This window comes from Oncorhynchus kisutch, unplaced genomic scaffold (assembly GCF_002021735.2).
Source record: "Oncorhynchus kisutch isolate 150728-3 unplaced genomic scaffold, Okis_V2 scaffold1627, whole genome shotgun sequence".
NCBI lineage: Eukaryota > Metazoa > Chordata > Actinopteri > Salmoniformes > Salmonidae > Oncorhynchus > Oncorhynchus kisutch.
This window is the reverse complement of record NW_022263572.1, coordinates 24,740-49,871: the sequence shown is the minus strand read 5'-3', so window position 1 is coordinate 49,871 and position 25,132 is coordinate 24,740. Positions and strand designations below refer to the sequence as shown.

Sequence of the window (25,132 nt, the reverse complement as noted above, 5' to 3'; positions counted from 1 at the left end):
TGTTCAGTGGTGTGAGCTGCACGATCCAATCTACACAATAGAAATAGACCACGTCATCATACTGTTCAGCGGTGTTGAGCTGCACGTTCCAATCTACACTCTAGAAATAGACCACCACGTCATCATACTGTTCAGCGGTGTTGAGCTGCACGTTCCAATCTACACTCTAGAAATAGACCACCACGTCATCATACTGTTCAGCGGCGTTGAGCTGCACGTTCCAATCTACACAATAGAAATAGACCACGTCATCATGCTGTTCAGTGGTGTGAGCTGCACGTTCCAATCTACACTCTAGAAATAGACCACGTCATCATGCTGTTCAGTGGTGTTGAGCTGCACGTTCCAATCTACACTCTAGAAATAGACCACGTCATCATGCTGTTCAGCGGCGTTGAGCTGCACGTTCCAATCTACACTCTAGAAATAGACCACCACGTCATCATACTGTTCAGTGGTGTGAGCTGAACGTTCCAATCTACACAATAGAAATAGACCACCAGGTTTCATTGAAGTGAAGCGTCTCGTGCTCTGCAAACGTAATGCTTCTAGTGCAGCTGGCCAGTTCAATATTACTATCTCAGACTGCACAGTGTGTGTGTTTCTGCGGTGTTTATGTTAGATAGATACGGTGTGTTAAAAATTGGTGTGTTAGATAGATATGGGGGGGTGTGTGTGTAATCTGCTCCTGTGTGTGTGTGTTCCTCTCCATCCTAACAAGGAGACTCCCTTGGCTTTAGTGGTAAGTCTAGTTCACCCCCTTACCTCACCCTGTTTGTGGTGAGAGAGGGGGGGGGGGTGTATAGGGTACACACCTCAGTTGGGTCCTGTCTGCATGGGTAGTGGGATGTCTTTACACCTTAGTGCTGTTGTTACCATCACTGGTTATGTTACCATTATGACATCAGGACTATAACTTCACATCTATACCACTAATGTCATTACATATAACACTATCATTACATACAGGACTAATGTCATTATATATAACACTATCATTACATACAGGACTAATGTCATTATATATAACACTATCATTACATACAGGACTAATGTCATTATATATAACACTATCATTACATACAGGACTAATGTCATTATATATAGCACTATCATTACATACAGGACTAATGTCATTATATATAACACTATCATTACATACAGGACTAATGTCATTATATATAACACTATCATTACATACAGGACTAATGTCATTATATATAACACTATCATTACATACAGGACTAATGTCATTATATATAACACTATCATTACATACAGGACTAATGTCATTATATATAACACTATCATTACATACAGGACTAATGTCATTATATATAAACTATCATTACATACAGGACTAATGTCATTATATATAGCACTATCATTACATACAGGACTAATGTCATTACATATAACACTATCATTACATACAGGACTAATGTCATTACATATAACACTATCATTATATACAGGACTAATGTCATTAATATAACACTATCATTACATACAGGACTAATGTCATTACATATAACACTATTCATTACATACAGGACTATGTCATTATATATAACACTATCATTACATACAGGACTAATGTCAATTATATATAACACTATCATTACATACAGGACTAATGTCATTATATATACACTATCATTACATACAGGACTAATGTCATTATATATAACACTATCATTACATACAGGACTAATGTCATTATATATAACACTATCATTACATACAGGACTAATGTCATTATATATAACACTATCATTACATACAGGACTAATGTCATTATATATAGCACTATCATTACATACAGGACTAATGTCATTATATATAGCACTATCATTACATACAGGACTAATGTCCATTATATATAACACTATCATTACATACAGGACTAATGTCATTATATATAACACTATCATTACATACAGGACTAATGTCATTATATATAACACTATCATTACATACAGGACTAATGTCATTATATATAACACTATCATTACATACAGGACTAATGTCATTATATATAACACTATCATTACATACAGGACTAATGTCATTATATATAAAACGACTATCAATTACAATACAGGACTAATGGTCATTATAATATAACACTATCATTACATACAGGACTAATGTCATTATATATAACACTATCATTACATACAGGACTAATGTCATTATATATAACACTATCATTACATACAGGACAAATGTCATTATATATAACACTATCATTACATACAGGACTAATGTCATTATATATAACACTATCATTACATACTAGGACTAATGTCATTATATATAACACTATCATTACATACAGGACTAATGTCATATATATAACACTATCAATTACATACAGGAACTAATGTCATTATATATAACACTATCATTACATACAGGAGCTAATGTCATTATATATAACACTATCATTACATACAGGACTAATGTCATTATATATAACACTATCATTACATACAGGACTAATGTCATTATATATAACACTATCATTACATACAGGACTAATGTCATTATATATAGCACTATCATTACATACAGGACTAATGTCATTATATATAGCACTATCATTACATACAGGACTAATGTCATTACATATAACACTATCATTACATACAGGACTAATGTCATTACATATAACACTATCATTACATACAGGACTAATGTCATTATATATAACACTATCATTACATACAGGACTAATGTCATTATATATAACACTATCATTACATACAGGACTAATGTCATTATATATAGCACTATCATTACATACAGGACTAATGTCATTATATATAGCACTATCATTACATACAGGACTAATGTCATTATATATAACACTATCATTACATACAGGACTAATGTCATTATATATAACACTATCATTACATACAGGACTAATGTCATTATATATAACACTATCATTACATTACAGGACTAATGTCATTATTATATAAACTAATCATTACATACAGGACTAATGTCATTATATATAACCTATCATTTACATACAGGGACTAATGTCATTATATATAACACTATCATTACATACAGGACTAATGTCATTACATATAACACTATCATTACATACAGGACTAATGTCATTATATATAGACACTATCATTACATACAGGACTAATGTCATTATATATAACACTATCATTACATACAGGACTAATGTCATTATAATATAACACTATCATTACATACAGGACTAATGTCATTATATATAACACTATCATTACATACAGACTAATGTCATTATATATAACACTATCATTACATACAGGACTAATGTCATTATATATAACACTAATGCATTACATACAGGACTAAATGTCGTTATATATAACACTATCATTACATACAGGACTATGTCATTATAATATAACCTATCATTACATACAGGACTAATGTCATTATATATAACACTATCATTACATACAGGACTAATGTCATTACATATAACACTATCATTACATACAGGACTAATGTCATTATATATAACACTATCATTACATACAGGACTAATGTCATTATATATAACACTATCATTACATACAGGACTAATGTCATTATATATAACACTATCATTACATACAGGACTAATGTCATTATATATAACACTATCATTACATACAGGACTAATGTCATTATATATAACACTATCATTACATACAGGACTAATGTCATTATATATAACACTATCATTACATACAGGACTAATGTCATTATATATAACACTATCATTACATACAGGACTAATGTCATTATATATAGCACTATCATTACATACAGGACTAATGTCATTACATATAACACTATCATTACATACAGGACTAATGTCATTATATATAACACTATCATTACATACAGGACTAATGTCATTATATATAACACTATCTTACATACAGGACTAATGTCATGATATATAACACTATCATACAATACAGGACTAATGTCATTATATTATAAGCACTATCATTACATACAGGACTAATGTCATTATATATAACACTATCATTACATACAGGACTAATGTCATTATATATAACACTATCATTACATACAGGACTAATGTCATTACATATAAACACTATCATTACATACAGGACTAATGTCATTATATATAACACTATTCATTACATACAGGGACTAATGTCCATTATATATAGCACTATCATTACATACAGGACTAATGTCATTATATATAACACTATCATACATACAGGACTAATGTCAATTATATATAACACTATCATTACATACAGGACTAATGTCATTATATAAACACTATCATTACATACAGGACTAATGTCATTATATATAACACTATCATTACATACAGGACTAATGTCATATATATAGCACTAATGTCAATATTTATTATATATATATATAGCACTAATGTCATGATATATAGCACTAATGTCATGATATATAGCACTAATGTCATGATATATAGCACTAATGTCATGATATATAGCACTAATCACTATATAGCACTAATGTCATGATATATAGCACTAATCACTATATAGCACTAAGCACCAATCATCATTCATACAATCGGCCTCATTCTCAATGTAGTCTGGGCGTGTCTGCATTATTCCAGCAAACCATTGGATGAGCATGCTCTGAGTTGGTCACTGCACCTGAGTACACACAAGGGTGGCGTTGTAATGTGTGTGGGTATTGTGTGACGTGTTTCTAGCATGGTTGTGCACTTCACTGTAAGGATGCAAATAGGACACTCCATCTCATGCTACATAGGGCTCTGGTCAAAAGTAGTGCATAATAAGACTGCCAAACCCGGTCGACGCTGGGCCAATGGTGCGCCGCCCTATGGGACTCCCAAACACCGGCCGGATGTGATAAAGCCTGGATTCGAACCAGGGACTGTAGTAACGCACGCCTCTTGCTCTGAGATGCAATGCCTCAGACCGTAGAGCACTGTATTTTAGGGACTAGGGTATAAAGTAGTGAACTATATTTTAAGGACTAGGGTATAAAGTAGTGCACTATATTATAGGGACTAGGGTATAAAGTAGTGCATTATATTTTAGGGACTAGGGTATAAAGTAGTGCACTATATTATAGGGACTAGGGTTTAAAGTAGTGAACTATACTATAAGGACTAGGGTATAAAGTAGTGCACTATATTATAGGGACTAGGGTATAAAGTAGTGCACTATATTATAGGGACTAGGGTTTAAAGTAGTGAACTATACTATAAGGACTAGGGTATAAAGTAGTGCACTATATTATAGGGACTAGGGTATAAAGTAGTGCACTATATTATAGGGACTAGGGTATAAAGTAGTGCACTATATTATAGGGACTAGGGTCTAAAGTAGTGCAATATATTTTAGGGACTAGGGTTTAAAGTAGTGAACTATACTATAAGGACTAGGGTCTAAAGTAGTGCACTATTTTAGGGACTAGGGTCTAAAGTAGTGCACTATTTTAGGGATTAGGGTATAAAGTAGTGGCACTATTGTAGGGATTAGGGTATAAAGTAGTGCACTATTGTAGGGACTAGGGTCTAAAGTAGTGCACTATTTTAGGGATTAGGGTATAAAGTGTGGTGGTTAATTTCTTCACTATCAAATCAAGAGTCAGAGTTACACTTAAACTAAATCTTTATTCACTTATTAATAAGGGAGCAGGTCAATACAACACACCCATATACAATGAATGGATTGAGTCTCTACGATAATGATGGCTGGTCGACCAATCACCCTCAGATGATTCGTTGAGAGCCCCGAGACAAAAGGTCTTTTATAGCCAACATACACCCCTTTCAACCTACATGAATAACAACATATGTATAGAATGGGTCACAAGGTTAAGATTTGTATGAAAGATACTTATAATTCACAGCAGACAGTATCTGCTGTAAAAACAGTTCTCATTGGGTAGAGACCAGGGTCTGGCCCTGGGGTCATCTCTCATTGTGTAGAGACCAGGGTCTGGCCCTGGGGTCATCTCTCATTGTGTAGAGACCAGGGTCTGGCCCTGGGGTCATCTCTCATTGTGTAGAGACCAGGGTCTGGCCCTGGGGTCATCTCTCATTGTGTAGAGACCAGGGTCTGGCCCTGGGGTCATCTCTCATTGTGTAGAGACCAGGGTCTGGCCCTGGGGTCATCTCTCATTGTGTAGAGACCAGGGTCTGGCCCTGGGGTCATCTCTCCCTGGTACCCTATAGATCAGAAACATTAACTCATGCTCTGGAATGTGGTCTCTTTAGGTTTTATCACCCAAAGACATCATAAATCTCCTGTCAGTGTTAAATCTCCCAGAGGCCCACTTTCAGTTCACAGATACAATATTATAAGAACCCTCTATTCTGTTGCATAAAACAAACATTTGATGCAATTACAGTATTATAACAATCTTGTAATTTTGATTTCATAAAAGTTGTGCACTATATTATAGGGACTAGGGTCTAAAGTAGTGCATTATATTTTAGGGATTAGGGTCTAAAGTAGTGTACTATATTTTAGGGACTAGGGTATAAGGTAGTGTACTATACTATAGGGACACCAGGTGAGGTCTTTTGCTGATTGGCTGCCAGTCCGTCTACGTAGACAGGTGCAATGACGTCTGAGGGCGGAGCTGAAGGTGCCCTGCCCCTTCCCAATACGTTTCTTGCCTGAGGTGTACCAGCCCTCGTCTTTTAGGGTTAGTATATAGGCACAGATCTAGGATCAGCTTAGCCTCATCTAATACTAACCTTAACCATAAGGGTGTGAACTGTACAACTGATCTGGAGCATGTCTGGTTGCACGTTTCAAACTCATTCCACAGAGGTCCCAGTCTGCAGGCTTTCACTCCTTCCTTTGACTTGATTGATGAATTGAGCTCATTGGTTAGTAAGGAACTGGCCTCACCTGGTTGTGTAGGTCTTAATTGGACAGGAAAACCCCCAAAACCAGCAGACTCTGGGCCCTCCATGGAAGGAGTTGGACACCCCTGCCTTGGAGGATGATGTGTATGGTTTTGTGTTAGTGGGGTTTTGCTGCCTGTGTGCTCTCGACTCCCTCTGCTGTTGACGTTGAGAAACACATCCACCTAAAGCATGGAAGAGATCGGTTGGTGTTGGAGGAGTAGGGTTCAGGGTGTATTGTTTAGGGGCTAGGGTGTAGGGAGCAGGGTGTAGGGTTTAGGGGCTATGGTGTAGGGTTTAGGGGCTATGGTTTGTAGTTCCCACAAAGCTGCTGCCTTTAACTGCTCTTTAGTAACTTAACCCTTCTCTTCTCCTCCTCCCCCCATTCTGCCCCCCCCCCCTACAGGAGGATGATGACATAAGTTCAGATTTGGACACCATCTCCATCACCTCAGACAACGGTCTGCTGAGCCGCAACGAGCCAATCCGCAGTAAGGTGTCCAAACTGACGGAGAAGCTACGCAAACGCTACCCCACCAACAACACAGGTCAGTCTACCCTTCGTCCCTCTGTTCATCTTCTTCTTCCTCACCTCAACCCTACTTAAGAGGTGAGTTTAGTAGCTAGTCTTCATAGAAATTAAATATCCCCACTCTTTCCCTCTCTCTCCCCCTCTCTCTCTTTCCCTCCCTCTCTCCCCCTCTCTCTCTCTTTCCCTCCCTCTCTCTCCCCCTCTCTCTCTCTTTCCCTCCCTCTCTCTCCCCCTCTCTCTCTCTTTCCCTCCCTCTCTCTCCCCCTCTCCCTCTCTCTCCCCCTCTCTCTCTCTTTCCCTCCCTCTCACTCCCCCTCTCTCTCTCTTTCCCTCCCTCTCACTCCCCCTCTCTCTCTCTTTCTCTCCCTCTCTCTCCCCCTCTCTCTCTCTTTCTCTCCCTCTCTCTCTTTCCCTCCCTCTCTCTCTTTCCCTCCCTCTCTCTCTTTCCCTCCCTCTCTCTCTTTCCCCCTCTCTCATCCCCAAGGTAACTGTTCCAGCTGCAGTGCAGTCTTCTCAGTGGTGAAGAGAAGGGTAAGAGCTTTACACCTGTTTTTAAACCACCAATAAATACAATCATATGTCATTTTTTTATTTCACCTTTATTGAACCAGGTAGGCTAGTTAACTGCGACCTGGCCAAGATAAAGCAAAGCAGTAATACTGTAGGTTGTTTAATAACTCTGTGTGGAACCTGGTGTGGGTCCCAAATGGCATCCTATGCCCTATATAATCTACCACTTTAGAACAGAGTCCTATGGGCCCTGGTCACAATTAGTGAACTAGGTAGGGAATAGGACAAGGTTGGGGTTAGAGTTTCACTTTACTTCCTGAATTCACCCACTTCATTTCAAATTGGCCCCAACCCTGGAATAGGGTTCAGTTTGGGACATAACAATGATGATGATGTCATTGTGACCTCTGCTGTTTCAGCGGAGCTGTAGTAACTGTGGCAATAGCTTCTGCTCCAGATGCTGCTCCTACAAGGTCCTCAAGGCCTGCATGGGTGTCACAGGTGAGAGAGAAACACACACACAACATGCTATTATGGTATTTCTATACTGAAATGATAAATAAGGTCTCCGAAGACATCAGTTGATTTTAAAAACAAAATCTCTTCTATTTTACACCTTCTCTCATTCCCCATCTTCCTCTGCCTCCCCTTTCTAATGTAATGCCTCTTTACCTCCCTCCCATCTCCCTCTGCCTCCCCTTTCTCATGTAATGCCTCTTTACCTCCCTCCCATCTCCCTCTGCCTCCCCTTTCTCATGTAATGCCTCTTTACCTCCCTCCCATCTCCCTCTGCCTCCCCTTTCTCATGTAATGCCTCTTTACCTCCCTCCCATCTCCCTCTGCCTCCCCTTTCTCATGTAATGCCTCTTTACCTCCCTCCCATCTCCCTCTGCCTCCCCTTTCTCATGTAATGCCTCTTTACCTCCCTCCCATCTCCCTCTGCCTCCCCTTTCTCATGTAATGCCTCTTTACCTCCCTCCCATCTCCCTCTGCCTCCCCTTTCTCATGTAATGCCTCTTTACCTCCCTCCCATCTCCCTCTGCCTCCCCTTTCTCATGTAATGCCTCTTTACCTCCCTCCCATCTCCCTCTGCCTCCCCTTTCTCATGTAATGCCTCTTTACCTCCCTCCCATCTCCCTCTGCCTCCCCTTTCTCATGTAATGCCTCTTTACCTCCCTCCCATCTCCCTCTGCCTCCCCTTTCTCATGTAATGCCTCTTTACCTCCCTCCCAGCTCCAGATGCCCAGAGAGAGACAGTGTTTGTTTGTGCTGTCTGCAACTCCACCCTCAGCAAGTGAGAAATGACTACCACCTCCTACCCACTCATGGAGACCCAGGGAGGGTACTGCCCCTCCTACCCAGGATTCGAAGCTCCTTGGCTGGGTAGAGCCCGCGGCAGATCAGCCTCTACCCCGCCTGGGGGTGGTTCAAAACCCCAGGTTGTCTGGTTCTCTGGCTCCAGCCGAGGTGACCAAGGTTATTAAGATGAACCAGTCCCAAATGGCAACCTATTCCATATAAATTATTCCCTATAAATTGCACTGCTTTTGCCCAGAGCCCTATGGGGTTCCCTATGGGCCCTGGTCTACAGTAGTGGACTATATAGGGAATAGGGCCCTGGTCTACAGTAGTGGACTATATAGGGAATAGGGCCCTGGTCTACAGTAGTGGACTATATAGGGAATAGGGTGTCATTTGGGACGCTCCCACAGACTCCCATCAGCTTGTGTTGCATTGAGATTGATCCTGTACTGTCATTCTGTCATGGAGGTCCTGAGAATGCTGAGAGGTGTGTGTGTATTGTATTGTATAAGATATGCTATAGATTGACCCTGTTATAACTTATCCATCCTGTAATGGTTTTATATGTTGGTCCTAATGTTAATTTAATGGATGCAAAGACAGGATGCTAAAGACTATACCTTAGTCCTAAATGGCATTCCCTAATCCCCATGGAGCATAACCTAACCCCATGGAGTGATTTCCAGAGGTGATCCCAGAGCTGTGTTCAAATACTCATACTAGCTGTACTATTTGTGATGTAACATTGAGTATGTAGTTAAGTACTTATTGGATATAGTATGCCAAACGTTCCTGGATGTCGTACTAAATTCACCAAACTACGAAGTATACAAGGAGTGGACACTATTTCTGTGCTTTTAGGGACCATAATGCAATTCTTCAGAAAATGGGCGTGGCTTCACCAACGTTTTCAGATTTGAAGAAAATGGCCGACGAGAGCAGATAGAAATGAATTGCTTCAAGAAAATGTTGAGCAATGTAATAAAGTAATGACTTTTCAAACAAGTTAAACGTTATGTTGGCTGACAATTTATTAGCTACGCTGTCCTTACGAACCGCAGCATGTCATTCAGCAGTATGTACCGGGCTGTTAGCTAGCTACCTAACGTTAGTTGGCTACTAATACATTGAACTTGCCAGGTAGTATATTAACTATCTAGCTAACTACCCAATGTTTATTGACTTGATTATTCACATCATTCTTAGCTAAGTGGTAGAGTCGTCGTGCGTTCTCAATGGACATAGTTAATTCTGGCTATCCACTCTGATTTCAGAGCATCTCTCATCTGTGTGCCAGTGCACAGAATAGCTGAATAAAACGTGTTGAATATGGCCGGTGTCAGTAAGCGTTGGAGGGGGGAAAAAGTGTAATTAAATTGTTGCCTGCAGCACAGTTAGTCATGGATTTACGAACGGACAATCTGACAACGTTTTACGAACTCACCCCATATTGAATTTACAGACGCAGCCGAAATCGCAAAATGTCTAGCTAGTAATTTGTTATGCTAACAAGCCAGCAAGAGGTTGCATAGCAACAGCATCAACTTCTGGTAGACAGGCGAAGTGCTAGTACACTCAACTGAAAGGATACCCTTCGTTTACAGTATTCTAAAATGAACTAATAGTATGTAGTATACAGGATGTTGGTATGGATATTTGAACACAGCACAGGCTTTAGATTGACACATAAGAATGTACATGTTACACTTTTACCATTGTGATCACCAATATTCAATCCACTGAAAGTTTATATTTATCCAATTTTATTAATTAATTCATTTGATTGATTAGCTTGACAGAATGGAGGAGTTTGTTTACTCTTCATTGCTTCAATAAACTGTGATTTTGAATGTTTGGAGTTAACTTATGGCGTATTTTTCCTGCCTTTTTCAGCCTAGTTGTAGAGAGCTCTGTTAAAAAAATAAACAATGTAAAAAAGAGAGCGTGCCCTGCAGGTTTGGTGCATCTGTTTGCGTTTCACTACCGTAGACATTGTATCTGTCCCATTATGGCGTCTGTGAGAGCTAAGCAGCGCCATAGAGGTCATCTCCTTTTTGAGGTAGTCCATTCTTCATCTACTACTTCTATGACTTGGTAAACAAACTGAAAGGGTGCACACTGCCACTTGCATTGTGTTGTTTGAACAGATATAAAGCCAAGGTTGGTGATTTACTGCCACCTGCAGTCATGACTACTTCAGAATGGTCCTCAGTGGCGCTGCCCATGCTACAACAGGCTTTTGGGCACTAGAGTCCTCTATCTATCTCTATGGTCACTACTCAACCCAAATCCACCACATGCCAGAAGGCTCCAGGTTCCTCTCCTCACAACCCAAATCCACCACATGCCAGAAGGCTCCAGGTTCCTCTCCTCACAACCCAAATCTACCACATGCCAGAAGGCTCCAAGTTCCTCTCCTCACAACCCAAATCTACCACATGCCAGAAGGCTCCAGGTTCCTCTCCAATCCTCTCCTCACAACCCAGGGAGAATATCAATAGTCTGAAGTAGCTTCCTTACTTTCCTTGTCTCCTTTCCTTTGTTGTTTTCCTTAATTTGACCAGTCTTCCTCCATATTGTTTCCACCTTTCCTATCTCCTCAAATCAGTTTATTACCAGAAGGAAAGGAAACAAGGAGAAGAATGTATAGTCGTAGCCAAAAGTTTTGAGAATGAGACAAATATACATTTTCAGTCTGCTGCCTCAGTTTGTATGATGGCAATTTGCATATACTCCAGAATATTATGAAGAGTGATCAGATGAATTGCAATTAATTGCAAAGCCCCTCTTTGCCATGCAAATGAACTGAATCGCCCAAAAACATGTCCACTGCATTTCAGCCCTGCCACAAAAGGACCAGCTGACATCATGTCAGTGATTCTCTCGTTAACACAGGTGTGAGTGTTGACAAGGCTGGAGATCACTCTGTCATGCTGATTGAGTTCGAATACACAGACTGGAAGCTTCAAAAGGAGGGCGTTGCTTGGAATCATTGTTCTTCCTCTGTCAACCATGGTTACCTGCAAGGAAACACGTGCTGTCATCATTTCTTTGCACAAAAGGGCTTCAAAGGCAAGGATATTGCTGCCAGTAAGATTACACCTAAATCAACCGGTTCAATTGTTGTGAGGAAGGCTTCAGGGCACCCAAGAAAGTCCAGCTAGCGCCAGGACTGTCTCCTAAAGTTGATTCAGCTGCGGGATCGGGGCACCACCAGTACAGAGCTTGCTCAGGAATGGCGGCAGGCAGGTGTGAGTGCATCTGCACGCACAGTGAGGCAAAGACTTTTGGAGGATGGCCTGGTGTCAAGAAGGGCAGCAAAGAAGCCACTTCTCTCTGGCAAAAACATCAGGGACAGACTGATATTCTGCAAAAGGTACAGGGATTGGACTGCTGAGGACCGGGGTAAAGTCATTTTCTCTGATGAATCACCTTTCCGATTGTTTGGGGCATCCCGAAAAAAGCTTGTCCGGAGAAGACAAGGTGAGCACTCAGTCCTGTGTCATGCCAACAGTAAAGCATCCTGAGACCATTCATGTGTGGGGTTGCTTCTCAGCCAAGGGAGAGGGCTCACTCAACATTTTGCCTAAGAACACAGCCATGAATAAAGAATGGTACCAACACATCCTCTGAGAGCAACTTCACCCAACCATCCAGGAACAGTTTGGTGAAGAACAATGCCTTTTCCAGCATGATGGAGCACCTTGCCATAAGGCAAAAGTGATAACCAAGTGGTTCGGGGAACAAAACATCAATATTTTGGGTCCATGGCCAGGAAACTCCCCAGACCTTAATCCCATTGAGAATTTGTGGTCAATCCTCAAGAGGTCGGATGGACAAACAAAACCCCACAAATTCTGACAAACTCCAAGCATTGATTATGCAAGAATAGGCTGCCATCAGTCAGGATGTGGCCCAGAAGTTAATTGACAGCATGCCAGGGCAGATTGCAGAGGTCTTGAAAAAGAAGGGTCAACACTGCAAATATTGACTCTTTGCATCAACTTCATGTAATTGTCAATAAAAGCCTTTGACACTTATTATTTATGCAGGTCTGATCCACAACTACAGAAAAGGTTTGGTTCAAATCAAATCAAATCAAATGTATTTATAAAGCCCTTCCTACATCAGCTGATATCTCAAAGTGCTGTACAGAAACCCAGCCTGAAACCCCAAACAGCAAGCAATGCAGGTGTAGAAGCACGGTGGCTAGGAAAAACTCCCTAGAAAGGCCAATACCTAGGAAGGAACCTAGAGAGGAACCAGGCTATGTGGGGTGGCCAGTCCTCTTCTGGCTGTGCCGGGTGGAGATTATAACAGAACATGGCCAAGATGTTCAAATGTTCATACATAAATGACCAGCATGTTCAAATAATAATAATCACAGGCAGAACAGTTGACTTATGAAATGCTTGTAATTATACTTCAGTATTCCATAGTAACATCTGACAAAAATATCTAAAGACACTGAAGCAGCAAACTTTGTGGAAATTAATATTTGTGTCATTCTCAAAACATTTGGCCACGACTGTACACTAGTGCTACGCAATGATATATAGACCACGCCCCGCGCCCTACCCATTCGTGTGAGGTCCTCCCAACCCCCGCCGCTCTCTGCCCCACCCCCTCCTCTCATCCTCTTCTCCTCCCCCTCTGTCTCTTCCTCCCGCCCTCCAACTCGTCCCCGTGTCCCAGTAAAGCGCTTTGAGCTCCGGGACTCGTCCTAGTAGCCTAACGCCGTCAGATGGAAACATGGCGACAGAGGTGAGAATGAATAGACTAATCTATCGTCTTCTTCAGCCTATGTCTTTCCCTTTACCTCTATGGGCATGTGGTTGTATTGTCTTCCATGTGAGCAGGTAGCCTTGTGGAGACGGTTGTAACCTATATTCTGAACCGTTTGAATGGCGTTTGTCAGTAACAGCAAGGTTAGCCCTATGATAGAAAATATTGTGTAGCATACAATCACTTCAATCTCTGTTACCCAGCATCAATAGAAATCAACACAACAGTTGTTTATTTACGTATAAAAAGTTCATTTCGAATATAACATTTGCTCACACGTGTCATGCAGGCAGGTTCATTTTGGCAAATAAATCATCTGCTTTGATTTGAAATGGAAGCCTTGTCATTTTAACAATTCTTCGGTCACCCTGACCGACATGGCATGTGAATATCATATAATCCCTATATCATTATATTAACATATTAAAGGCGTCGGGAGGTTACGTGCCTGAATAGAGGTTAGTTAGAGGAATTCTCTTTGTAGCACGAACGGCATTTTACAGGGCTGTGTAGCCTATGCTACAACTTGTGCTTGAGAACAGGGATAAACAAGCAATCCTCGCGCCGTTAAGCTGTTTTGGTGAAAGCAGAGCTCTTATTTTTTTGTCTCTAGAGTTCCGCCGTTAATCCGGTATAGGCAGGCTGGCCCGTGCTAGTGCTGAAACCTACTAAAGAGATATCAGCACCGTGGACAGCAACCCATTGAGGTCAAGGAGAGAAAATCTCCGTGTTTGCACGGATCTTTTCATTTCCGTTATTCGGTCCAACTGCCCTTTTTATTGCCTTTCATTCATCGACACATTGGGGAAACAAGCTTGACGAACCATAACAGCCTAAACTAGTTTCCCAAAGCAAGAAACTAGACTGGCCTACACCCCCCCCCCCCCCCCCCCCATGCCTAAACGGCTAAGTCCACAACTATGGACATCGAGCTTCTTTATGGGGGGGACGATCATTTGGTGCCATCGTTGATCTATTGAGCCTTCTAACCCTGCTCTTACAGAGATTGATTTGTTGTGAGCTGTTCTGTGATGTTGGGCCTTCTTCTCTTGGCTCAATTCCATGATCCGGCTGCTGTAGCAGTGTGCATGGTCAGGAGAGAGAGAGAGAGAGAGAGAGAGGTAGACAAAGAGCTACAGAGAGAGGAGGGGGAGAGAAGGAGAGAGAGAGAAGAGAGAGGGGACGGGAGAGAAGGAGAGAGAGAGAAGAGAGAGGGAAAGGAGAGAAAAGAGAGAGGGGAAGGGAGAGAAGGAGAGAGAGCTACAGAGAGAGAAGACCAGTTAGAGAGAGAGGAGAGAGAGTGTATCTGGGCTGTGATCCAACGGACCGCCAGACAGACTTTGATTGAACACCTCTCCTCTATCATCGTAGACCCCTAAAGACTACATCAGCCATTGTTTGTATACATTACCTCTTGAACAGAGAGTGTGTGTGTGTGAGAGAGAGAGCGAATGAGCAGTTTAGTTTTATTCTCATGGTGAGTCATACACACTGCTTCCTCAGAACCAGAAAGTTAATCCATATTAGAATTCTATCCACAATCTCTCTCTCGCTCCCCCTCTCTTCCTCACACTCCTTTCTCTCTCCTCTCTCTCTCCCCAAATATGGGTGGGTGGGCGTGTGCGCGCTCTTATGTGTGTTTGTGTCCTGTAGTTCCATAACCTCCAAGAGTTGAGGCACAGTGCATCTCTGGCCAACAAGGTATTCCTGCAGAGAGACTACAGTGATGGGACCACCTGCCGCTTCCAGACCAAGTTCCCTTCTGAGCTGGAGAGCAGGGTGGGTAGTCTAACACACACCACACCACACCACACCACACACACACACCACACCACACCACATACACCACACCACACCACACCACACACACCACATACACCACACACACCACACCACACACACCACACACACCACACCACATACATACACCACACCACACCACACACATACACCACACCACACCACACACACACCACATACACCACACCACATACACACACCACACCACACCACATACACACACCACACCACACCACACCACATACACACACCACACCACACCACACCACATACACACACACACCACACCACATACACACACCACACCACACCACACACACACACACACACACACACACCACACACACCACATACACCACACCACACACACACCACACCACATACACCACACACACACCACACACATACACCACACACACCACACCACACACACACACACACACACCACACACACCACACACACACACACCACACACACCACATACACCACACACACCACATACACACACACACACACCACACACACACACCACACCACACACACACACACCACACCACACACACCACATACACACACACACCACACACACCACACACACACCACACCACATACACCACATACACACACACCACACACATACACCACACACACCACACCACACCACACCACACACACACACACACACCACACCACACACACACCACACACACACCACACCACACCACACACCACATACACCACACCACACACACACACACCACACACAACACACACACACCACACCACACACACCACATACACACACACACACACACACACCATACCACACACACCACACAACACACACCACACACACCACACCACACCACACACACCACACACACACACACACCACACCACACACACCACATACACACACACACCACACCACACCACACACCACACACACCACACCACACCACACACACCACACACACCACACCACACACACCACACACCACACACACCACACACCACACCACACACACCACACACATACACCACACACACACACACACCACACCACACCACACACCACACACACCACATACACACACACACCACACACATACACCACACCACACACACCACATACACACACACACCACACACATACACACCACACCACACACACACCACACCACACACACCACACACATACACACACACACCACACACATACACCACACACATATACACCACACACATACACCACACACATATACACCACACCACACCACACACACCACATACACACACACACCACACACATACACATACACACACACACCACACACATACACCACACACACCACACACATATACACCACACACATACACCACACACACACACACCACACACACACACACACATGGCTGAAAAGACCGCTAACTGAGTGTCTCTCTGTCAGATTGAGCGGCCGTTGTTTGAGGACACCGTGAAGAGGTTGAATACCTACTATGCGGAGGCAGAGAAGATGGGAGGCCAGTCCTACCTGGAGGGATGTCTGGCCTGCGCTACAGCCTACCTCATCTTCCTCTGTATGGAGACACGCTATGAGAAGGTGAGACCGGGCTACACCACCACAATAGAACCACAGTAGAACTTCAGTGAGACCCCAATATAACCACAGTAGAACTTCAGTGAGACCCCAATATAACCACAGTAGAACTTCAGTGAGACCCCAATATAACCACAGTAGAACTTCAGTGAGACCCCAATATAACCACAGTAGAACTTCAGTGAGACCCCAATATAACCACAGTAGAACTTCAGTGAGACCCCAATATAACCACAGTAGAACTTCAGTGAGACCCCAATATAACCACAGTAGAACTTCAGTGAGACCCCAATATAACCACAGTATAACTTCAGTGAGACCCCAATATAACCACAGTATAACTTCAGTAAGACCACAATATAAACACAGTATAACTTCAGTAAGACCCCAATATAACCACAGTAGAACCACACAGTAGAACCACACAGTAGAACCACCACACTAGAACCACATAGTAGAACACCACAGTAGAACCACACAATAGAAACACATTACGACCACAGTAGAACCACACAGTAGAAACAGTACGACCACAGTAGAACCACATAGTAGAACTTGAGGCCCAAAACACCAGTCTCAACGTCAACAGTGAAGAGGGGACTCCGGGATGCTGGCCTTCTAGGCAGAGTTCCTCTGTCCAGTCTCAACGTCAACAGTGAAGAGGCGACTCTGGGATGCTGGCCTTCTAGGCAGAGTTCCTCTGTCCAGTCTCAACGTCAACAGTGAAGAGGGGACTCCGGGATGCTGGCCTTCTAGGCAGAGTTCCTCTGTCCAGTCTCAACGTCAACAGTGAAGAGGCGACTCCGGGATGCTGGCCTTCTAGGCAGAGTTCCTCTGTCCAGTCTCAACGTCAACAGTGAAGAGGGGACTCCGGGATGCTGGCCTTCTAGGCAGAGTTGCAAAGAAAAAGCCATATCTCAGACTGGACAATAAAAAATAAAAGATTAAGATGGACAAAAGAACACAGACACTGGACAGAGGAACTCTGCCTAGAAGGCCAGCATCCCGGAGTCGCCTCTTCACTGTTGATGTTGAGACTGGTGTTTTGCGGGTACTATTTAATGAAGCTGCCAGTAGAGGACTTGTGAGGTGTCTGTTTCTCAAACTAGACACTCTAATGCATAGTCTTGGCCAAATGTTTTGAGAATGACACAAATATTAATTTTCACAAAGTTTACTGCTTCAGTGTCTTTAGATATTTTTGTCAGATGTTACTATGGAATACTGAAGTATAATTACAAGCATTTCATAAGTGTCAAAGGCTTTTATTGATAATTACATGAAGTTGATGCAAAGAGTCAATATTTGCAATGTTGACCCTTCTTTTTCAAGACCTCTGCAATCCGCCCTGGCATGCTGTCAATTAGCTTCTGGGCCACATAGATGGCAGCCCATTCTTGCATAATCAATGCTTGGAGTTTGTCAGAATTTGTGGGTTTTTGTGTTGTCCACCCGCCTCTTGAGGATTGACCACAAGTTCTCAATGGGATTAAGGTCTGGGGAGTTTCCTGGCCATGGACCCAAAATATAGATGTTTTGTTCCCCAAGCCACTTAGTTATCACTTTTGCCTTATGGCAAGGTGCTCCATCATGCTGGAAAAGGCATTGTTCGTCACCAAACTGTTCCTGGATAGTTGGGAGAAGTTGCTCTCGGAGGATGTGTTGGTACCATTCTTTATTCATGGCTGTGTTGTGAGGCAAAATTGTGAGTGAGCCCACTCCCTTGGCTGAGAAGCAACCCCACACATGACTGGTCTCAGGATGCTTTACTGTTGGCATGACACAGGACTGATGGTAGCGATCACCTTGTCTTCTCCGGACAAGCTTTTTTCCGGATGCCCCAAACAATCGGATAGGGGATTCATCAGAGAAAATGACTTTAACCCAGTCCTCAGCAGTCCAATCCCTGTACCTTTTGCAGAATATCAGTCTGTCCCTGATGTTTTTGCTGGAGAGAAGTGGCTTCTTTGCTGCCCTTCTTGACACCAGGCCATCCTCCAAAAGTCTTTGCCTCACTGTGTGTGCAGATGCACTCACACCTGCCTGCTACCATTCCTGAGCAAGCTCTGTACTGGTGGTGCCCAGATCCCGCAACTGAATCAACTGTAGGAGACGGTCCTGGCGCTTGCTGGACTTTCTTGGGTGCCCTGAAGCCTTCTTCACAACAATTGAACCGCTCTCCTTGAAGTTCTTGATGATCCGATAAATGGTTGATTTAGGTGCAATCTTACTGGCAGCAATATCCAGCAATATCCAATGACGACGGCACGTGTTTCCTTGCAGGTAACCATGGTTGACAGAGGAAAAACAATGATTCCAAGAACCACCCTCCCTTTGAAGCTTCCAGTCTGTTATTCGAACTCAATCAGCATGACAGAGTGATCTCCAGCCTTGTCAACACTCACACCTGTGTTAACGAGAGAATCACTGACATGATGTCAGCTGGTCCTTTTGTGGCAGGGCTGAAATGCAGCAGAATTTTTTGGGGGCGATTCAGCTCATTTGCATGGCAAAGAGAGACTTTGCAATTCATTGTAATTCATTTGATCACTCTTCATAACATTCTGGAGTATATGCAAATTGCCATCATACAAACTGAGGCAGCAGACTTTGTGAAAATTAATATTTGTGCCATTCTCAAAACACTTGGCCACAACTGGACTGTCCTCTTGCTCAGTTGTGCACCGGGGTCTCCCACTCCTCTTTCTATTCTGGTTAGGGCCAGTTTGCACTGTTCTGTGAAGGGAGTAGTACGCAGCGCTGTACGAGATCTTCAGTTTCTTGGCAATTTCTTGCATGGACAAGAATATACTGACGAGTTTCAGAAGAAAGTTCTTTGTTACTGGCCATTTTGAGCCTGTAATTGAACCCACAAATGCTGATGCTGCAGATACTCTACTAGTCTAAAGAAGGCCAGTTTTATTGCTTCTTTAATCAGAACTGTTTTCAGCTGTGTTAACATAATTGCAAAAGGGTTTTCTAATGATCAATTAGCCTTTTAAAATGATAAACTTGGATTAGCTAACACAACGTGCCATTGGAACACAGGAGTGATGGTTGCTGATAATGGGCCTCTCTACTCCTCTGTAGATATTCCATAAAAAATCTGCCGTTTCCAGCTACAATAGTCATTCACAACATTAATAATGTCTACACTGTATTTCTGATTAATTTGATGTTATTTTAATGGACAGAAAAAAAGCTTTTCTTTCAAAAACAAGGACATTTCTAAGTGACCCCAAACTGTTGAACGGTCGTGTATGTTCCTTACTTTGTCATACTGTCTCCCTCTTTTGTTATTTCTTTCTCTCCCTGTTCCCTCTCCCCCTCTCTCTCTCCCTTTCCTCCCCCCTCTTTCTCAATCTCCCCCAGGTGTTGAAGAAGATAGGCAGGTACATCCAGGAGCAGAATGAGAAGATCTACGCCCCGCGAGGTCTACTCATCACTGACCCCATTGAGAGGGGCATGAGGGTCGTATCCTTACAGCTACTACTGCTGCTCTGTGTGTGTGTGTGTGTGAGAGAGACAGATAAAGCAATATTGGGGGAGAGAGATTAAGAAAAACAATATAGACAGAGTGGGTGAACAGTACACATGTATGAGATTTAAAGAGGGAGAAAGAGATGAAGAGTCAACAGTACACGTGGGCTCCCAAGAATAATGATCTTGTACAGTGTGTGTGTATTGGATAGACCCTCCTTATAGACCCAGCCCCTCCTTATAGACCCAGACCCTCCTTATAGACCCAGACCCTCCCTATAGACCCAGACCCTCCCTATAGACCCAGACCCTCCCTATAGACCCAGACCCTCCTTATAGACACAGACCCTCCTTATAGACACAGACCCTCCTTATAGACCCAGACCCTCCTTATAGACCCAGACCCTCCCTATAGACCCAGACCCTCCCTATAGACCCAGACCCTCCCTATAGACCCAGACCCTCCTTATAGACCCAGACCCTCCTTTTAGACCCAGACCCTCCCTATAGACCCAGACCCTCCTTATAGACACAAACCCTCCTTATAGACCCAGACCCTCCCTATAGACCCAGACCCTCCCTATAGACCCAGACCCTCCCTATAGACCCAGACCCTCCCTATAGACCCAGACCCTCCCTATAGACCCAGACCCTCCTTATAGACCCAGCCCCTCCTTATAGACACAGACCCTCCTTATAGACCCAGACCCTCCCTATAGACCCAGACCCTCTCTATAGACCCAGACCCTCCTTATAGACCCAGACCCTCCTTATAGACCCAGACCCTCCCTATAGACCCAGACCCTCCCTATAGACCCAGACCCTCCCTATAGACCCAGACCCTCCCTATAGACCCAGACCCTCTCTATAGACCCAGACCCTCCTTATAGACCCAGACCCTCCTTATAGACACAGACCCTCCCTATAGAACCAGACCCTCCCTATAGACCCAGACCCTCCTTATAGACCCAGACCCTCCTTATAGACCCAGACCCTCCCTATAGACCCAGACCCTCCTTATAGACCCAGACCCTCCTTTTAGACCCAGACCCGCCCTATAGACCCAGACCCTCCCTATAGACCCAGACCCTCCTTATAGACACAAACCCTCCTTATAGACCCAGACCCTCCCTATAGACCCAGACCCTCCCTATAAACCCAGACCCTCGTAATAGACCCAGACCCTCCCTATTGACCCAGACCCTCCTTATAGACCCAGACCCTCCTTATAGACCCAGACCCTCCCTATTGACCCAGACCCTCCCTATTGACCCAGACCCTCCTTATAGACCCAGACCCTCCTTATAGAACCAGACCCTCCTTATAGACCCTCCCTATCGGAGTGTGTTCCTTCCTTTAACCCCATCTTGTCCAGATAGAGATCTCCATCTATGAGGACCGAGGCTCCAGTGGCTCCTGCTCAGGCTCCAGCTCTACGTCCGGCAGCAGTGCTCGGTGACCGGGTACATGTCACCTCCTCGCCACCTCCCCGGTCCCTGGAACGCTACACCCAACCACAGTGTTCGGTGACTGGGTCCACGGCACCTCTACCCCCCTGATCCCTGGAGCTCTACAACCCTGGTCCCTTAGAGAACCACCCGACAGCAGTGCTTGGTGGGCTGGGTACGCCTCACCTACCGCAACCACAATGGCCCTGACCGTAACAAACTTGAGCTAACCGACCGAACATTCGATTGCAACTGAACCACATGGACCGAAGCAGATCAAGCTGAATCTATCAACGTTGGGAATACTGACGATTTAAAATTGCAATTTGGTTACGTCCCAAATGGCAGCTTTTTCAGGCCCTGGTAAAAAAGACACTATATAGGGAGCCATTTGGGACACAAGTCCTCCGATAGTGCACTAGCTTGGGGCTCTGGTTAAAAGTAGTGCACTCATTTGGGGCTCTGGTTAAAAGTAGTGTACTAGTTTGGGGCTCTGGTTAAAAGTAGTGCACTGTGTTTGAAGATAGTAGTGTTTAAGATAGGGACTAGGGTGTCATTTGATATGGAACGATGATGGACTACTACACACCTACCTGTATTCATTAGTGCACATCGTAGTGAAGCATTTGAACCAGGGAAAACAGTTCTTATTGAACACGTTTCAGGTAGTCCCTCTACTGTTTCAGTTGGTTTTCTGCCATTTGCTGTCTTGTGAATAGGCCCACGACCCAGACACGTACTGTAAGAGATCTAAGGTACTTCCCAAATGGCCCCCTATTCCCTATATAGTGCTCTAATTCTGACCTGGGCCCTAGTAGTGCACTATATAGGGAGTAGGGAGCCATTTGGGATGCAGCACTACACAGCTCGGCTGAGATGTAAACCACATGGATTGGCTGATAGTAGCAAACAGATGAATGCAGCTCGTTCCATCCAGAGACATATATTTTAGCCTGTATAAATGGCTCAGGTACCATCCACTGGTCAGTGTCATGATGCAGCTTGGTATCAAACACTCCACAGCCCAGCTAACCTCTTGTCTTCAGTGCTGAACCACCAGCTCTCCTAGATCATGATTATGCAAATACACAGCTACCTGTATAGACTATGTAGCATCCTTTAACATAGTGTTCTTCAGTCTTGGTGTTTTAGTGCTGGTCTGGAACAAAAGCCTGCACCACTGGGTACACATGAACAATTCTTCCTGCACGCGCACAAACACTCCTTCCTTTTTTGCTACACAAACCCTCCTCCAAAGAACCATAAACTGCCAAAATGTCATTAATTATTGATGTGAAGCGTCTGCCTTTTTATTTTCATCTGGGACATGTTTATGCAAAAGTAGAGAACTGGAACCTTCATAAAAGTAGAGAACTGGAACCTTCATAAAAGTAGAGAACTGGAACCTTCATAAAAGTAGAGAACTGGAACCTTCATAAAAGTAGAGAACTGGAACCTTCATAAAAGTAGAGAACTGGAACCTTCATAAAAGTAGAGAACTGGAACCTTCATAAAAGTAGAGAACTGGAACCTTCATAAAAGTAGAGAACTGGAACCTTCATAAAAGTAGAGAACTGGAACCTTCATAAAAGTAGAGAACTGGAACCTTCATAATGCTTGTTGTTGTTGTTTGATACTCATGATCAGAAGAACTTTAATAAATAACTACTGCTCTTCCATCACTCCATTTTAACATGTCATTATTTCTCACTGTCAAGGAAATACCCACTGGGTACACACTGGTTTTGAATTCCATGTCATTTCAGTGGAATAGACGTTGAAATGACTTCTCTAGTCTGGTAAGTATCTTCTCTCTCTCCCCAGAACCTAATCAAGCATCTGATGTAATTATGTGAGATTTTCGATCTGGGTTTCCGAGATTACATTCAGTATCACACCGTTTTCAAACTGTTACAGACAACATGCCTAAACGTTCCATTCACCTTCTGATGCTCCAGACCATCACACATAATGATTGCCAAAGGCCTTACTATTTGGTCCAACTGAGCATGCTGACCCCCCCCCCCCAAAAAAAAGAAGTGTATAGTTGTCCAGAGTTGAGGGATCAAGGGTCACTCCTTCTAGCATCATACATGTCAAAGTTCATCCGGTAGGACCTTGACACTCCTGGAGCATCATTGGAGTCCATGGGAGGGCTGTTGTCAAAAGTAGTGCACTATATAGGGATTGACCAGGACTGTTGTCAAAAGTAGTGCACGATATAGGGATTGACCAGGGCTGTTGTCAAAAGTAGTGCACGATATAGGGATTGACCAGGGCTGTTGTCAAAAGTAGTGCACGATATAGGGATTGACCAGGGCTGTTGTCAAAAGTAGTGCACGATATAGGGATTGACCAGGCTACCATTTGGAACTCAGTCAAGCAATCCCCATGGAGGCATGTGACTGAGGGGCCTCCTATCTCCATTCAGACCATGGAGAGGGCCAGTAGAAATAGGAGGGAGAGCCCAGAGAGGAGGGGCCCCGGCCGGGGTGAGGAAGAGCGGACCCCCTGGAAGAACGGAGCTACAGCTGCAGAGAGATGGAGAAAGAGGGTAGTAACGAGTGGGTACTGTCTAGGGTTAGTCTGAGGGTAGTAACGAGTGGGTACTGTCTAGGGTTAGTGAGGGTAGTAATGAGTGGGTACCGTCTAGTGTTAGTCTGAGGGTAGTAACGAGTGGGTACCGTCTAGGGTTAGTCTGAGGGTAGTAACGAGTGGGTACTGTCTAGGGTTAGTGAGGGTAGTAACAAG

The 25,132-nt window shown here is 43.5% G+C and overlaps 2 protein-coding genes across 2 annotated transcripts; both read left to right on the top strand.

Moving 5' to 3' along the window:
- The first annotated feature begins 625 nt into the window (after positions 1-625).
- Positions 626-11,206, top strand: LOC109887107 (protrudin-like). The gene is made up of 5 exons (XM_031818807.1): positions 626-742; positions 7,329-7,470; positions 7,939-7,985; positions 8,384-8,465; positions 9,198-11,206. Exons 1-5 carry the CDS (start codon positions 662-664, stop codon positions 9,260-9,262), a joined length of 417 nt encoding a protein of 138 aa, XP_031674667.1. The 5' UTR covers positions 626-661; the 3' UTR covers positions 9,263-11,206.
- A 2,688-nt stretch (positions 11,207-13,894) lies between these two features.
- LOC116366979 (golgin subfamily A member 7B-like) lies at positions 13,895-24,063 on the top strand. Its single transcript, XM_031818806.1, has 5 exons — positions 13,895-14,030; positions 15,705-15,830; positions 17,304-17,456; positions 20,826-20,927; positions 22,309-24,063. The coding sequence occupies exons 1-5, from the start codon at positions 14,019-14,021 to the stop codon at positions 22,390-22,392; spliced, it is 477 nt and encodes a 158-aa protein (XP_031674666.1). The 5' UTR covers positions 13,895-14,018; the 3' UTR covers positions 22,393-24,063.
- The last annotated feature ends 1,069 nt before the right edge of the window (positions 24,064-25,132 follow it).

What these genes read in the sequence shown, in the direction of transcription:
- LOC109887107 (XM_031818807.1), top strand. Translation starts at nt 662, where the DNA reads ATGGGGGGGTGTGTGTGTAATCTGCTCCTGTGTGTGTGTGTTCCTCTC. An exon ending in AGACTCCCTTGGCTTTAGTG is followed by an intron (nt 743 to 7,328) that starts GTAAGTCTAGTT and finishes CCCCCCCTACAG; the next exon opens with GAGGATGATGACATAAGTTC. An exon ending in CTACCCCACCAACAACACAG is followed by an intron (nt 7,471 to 7,938) that starts GTCAGTCTACCC and finishes CTCATCCCCAAG; the next exon opens with GTAACTGTTCCAGCTGCAGT.
- LOC116366979 (XM_031818806.1), top strand. An exon ending in CTTCTGAGCTGGAGAGCAGG is followed by an intron (nt 15,831 to 17,303) that starts GTGGGTAGTCTA and finishes TCTCTCTGTCAG; the next exon opens with ATTGAGCGGCCGTTGTTTGA. An exon ending in TGGAGACACGCTATGAGAAG is followed by an intron (nt 17,457 to 20,825) that starts GTGAGACCGGGC and finishes AATCTCCCCCAG; the next exon opens with GTGTTGAAGAAGATAGGCAG.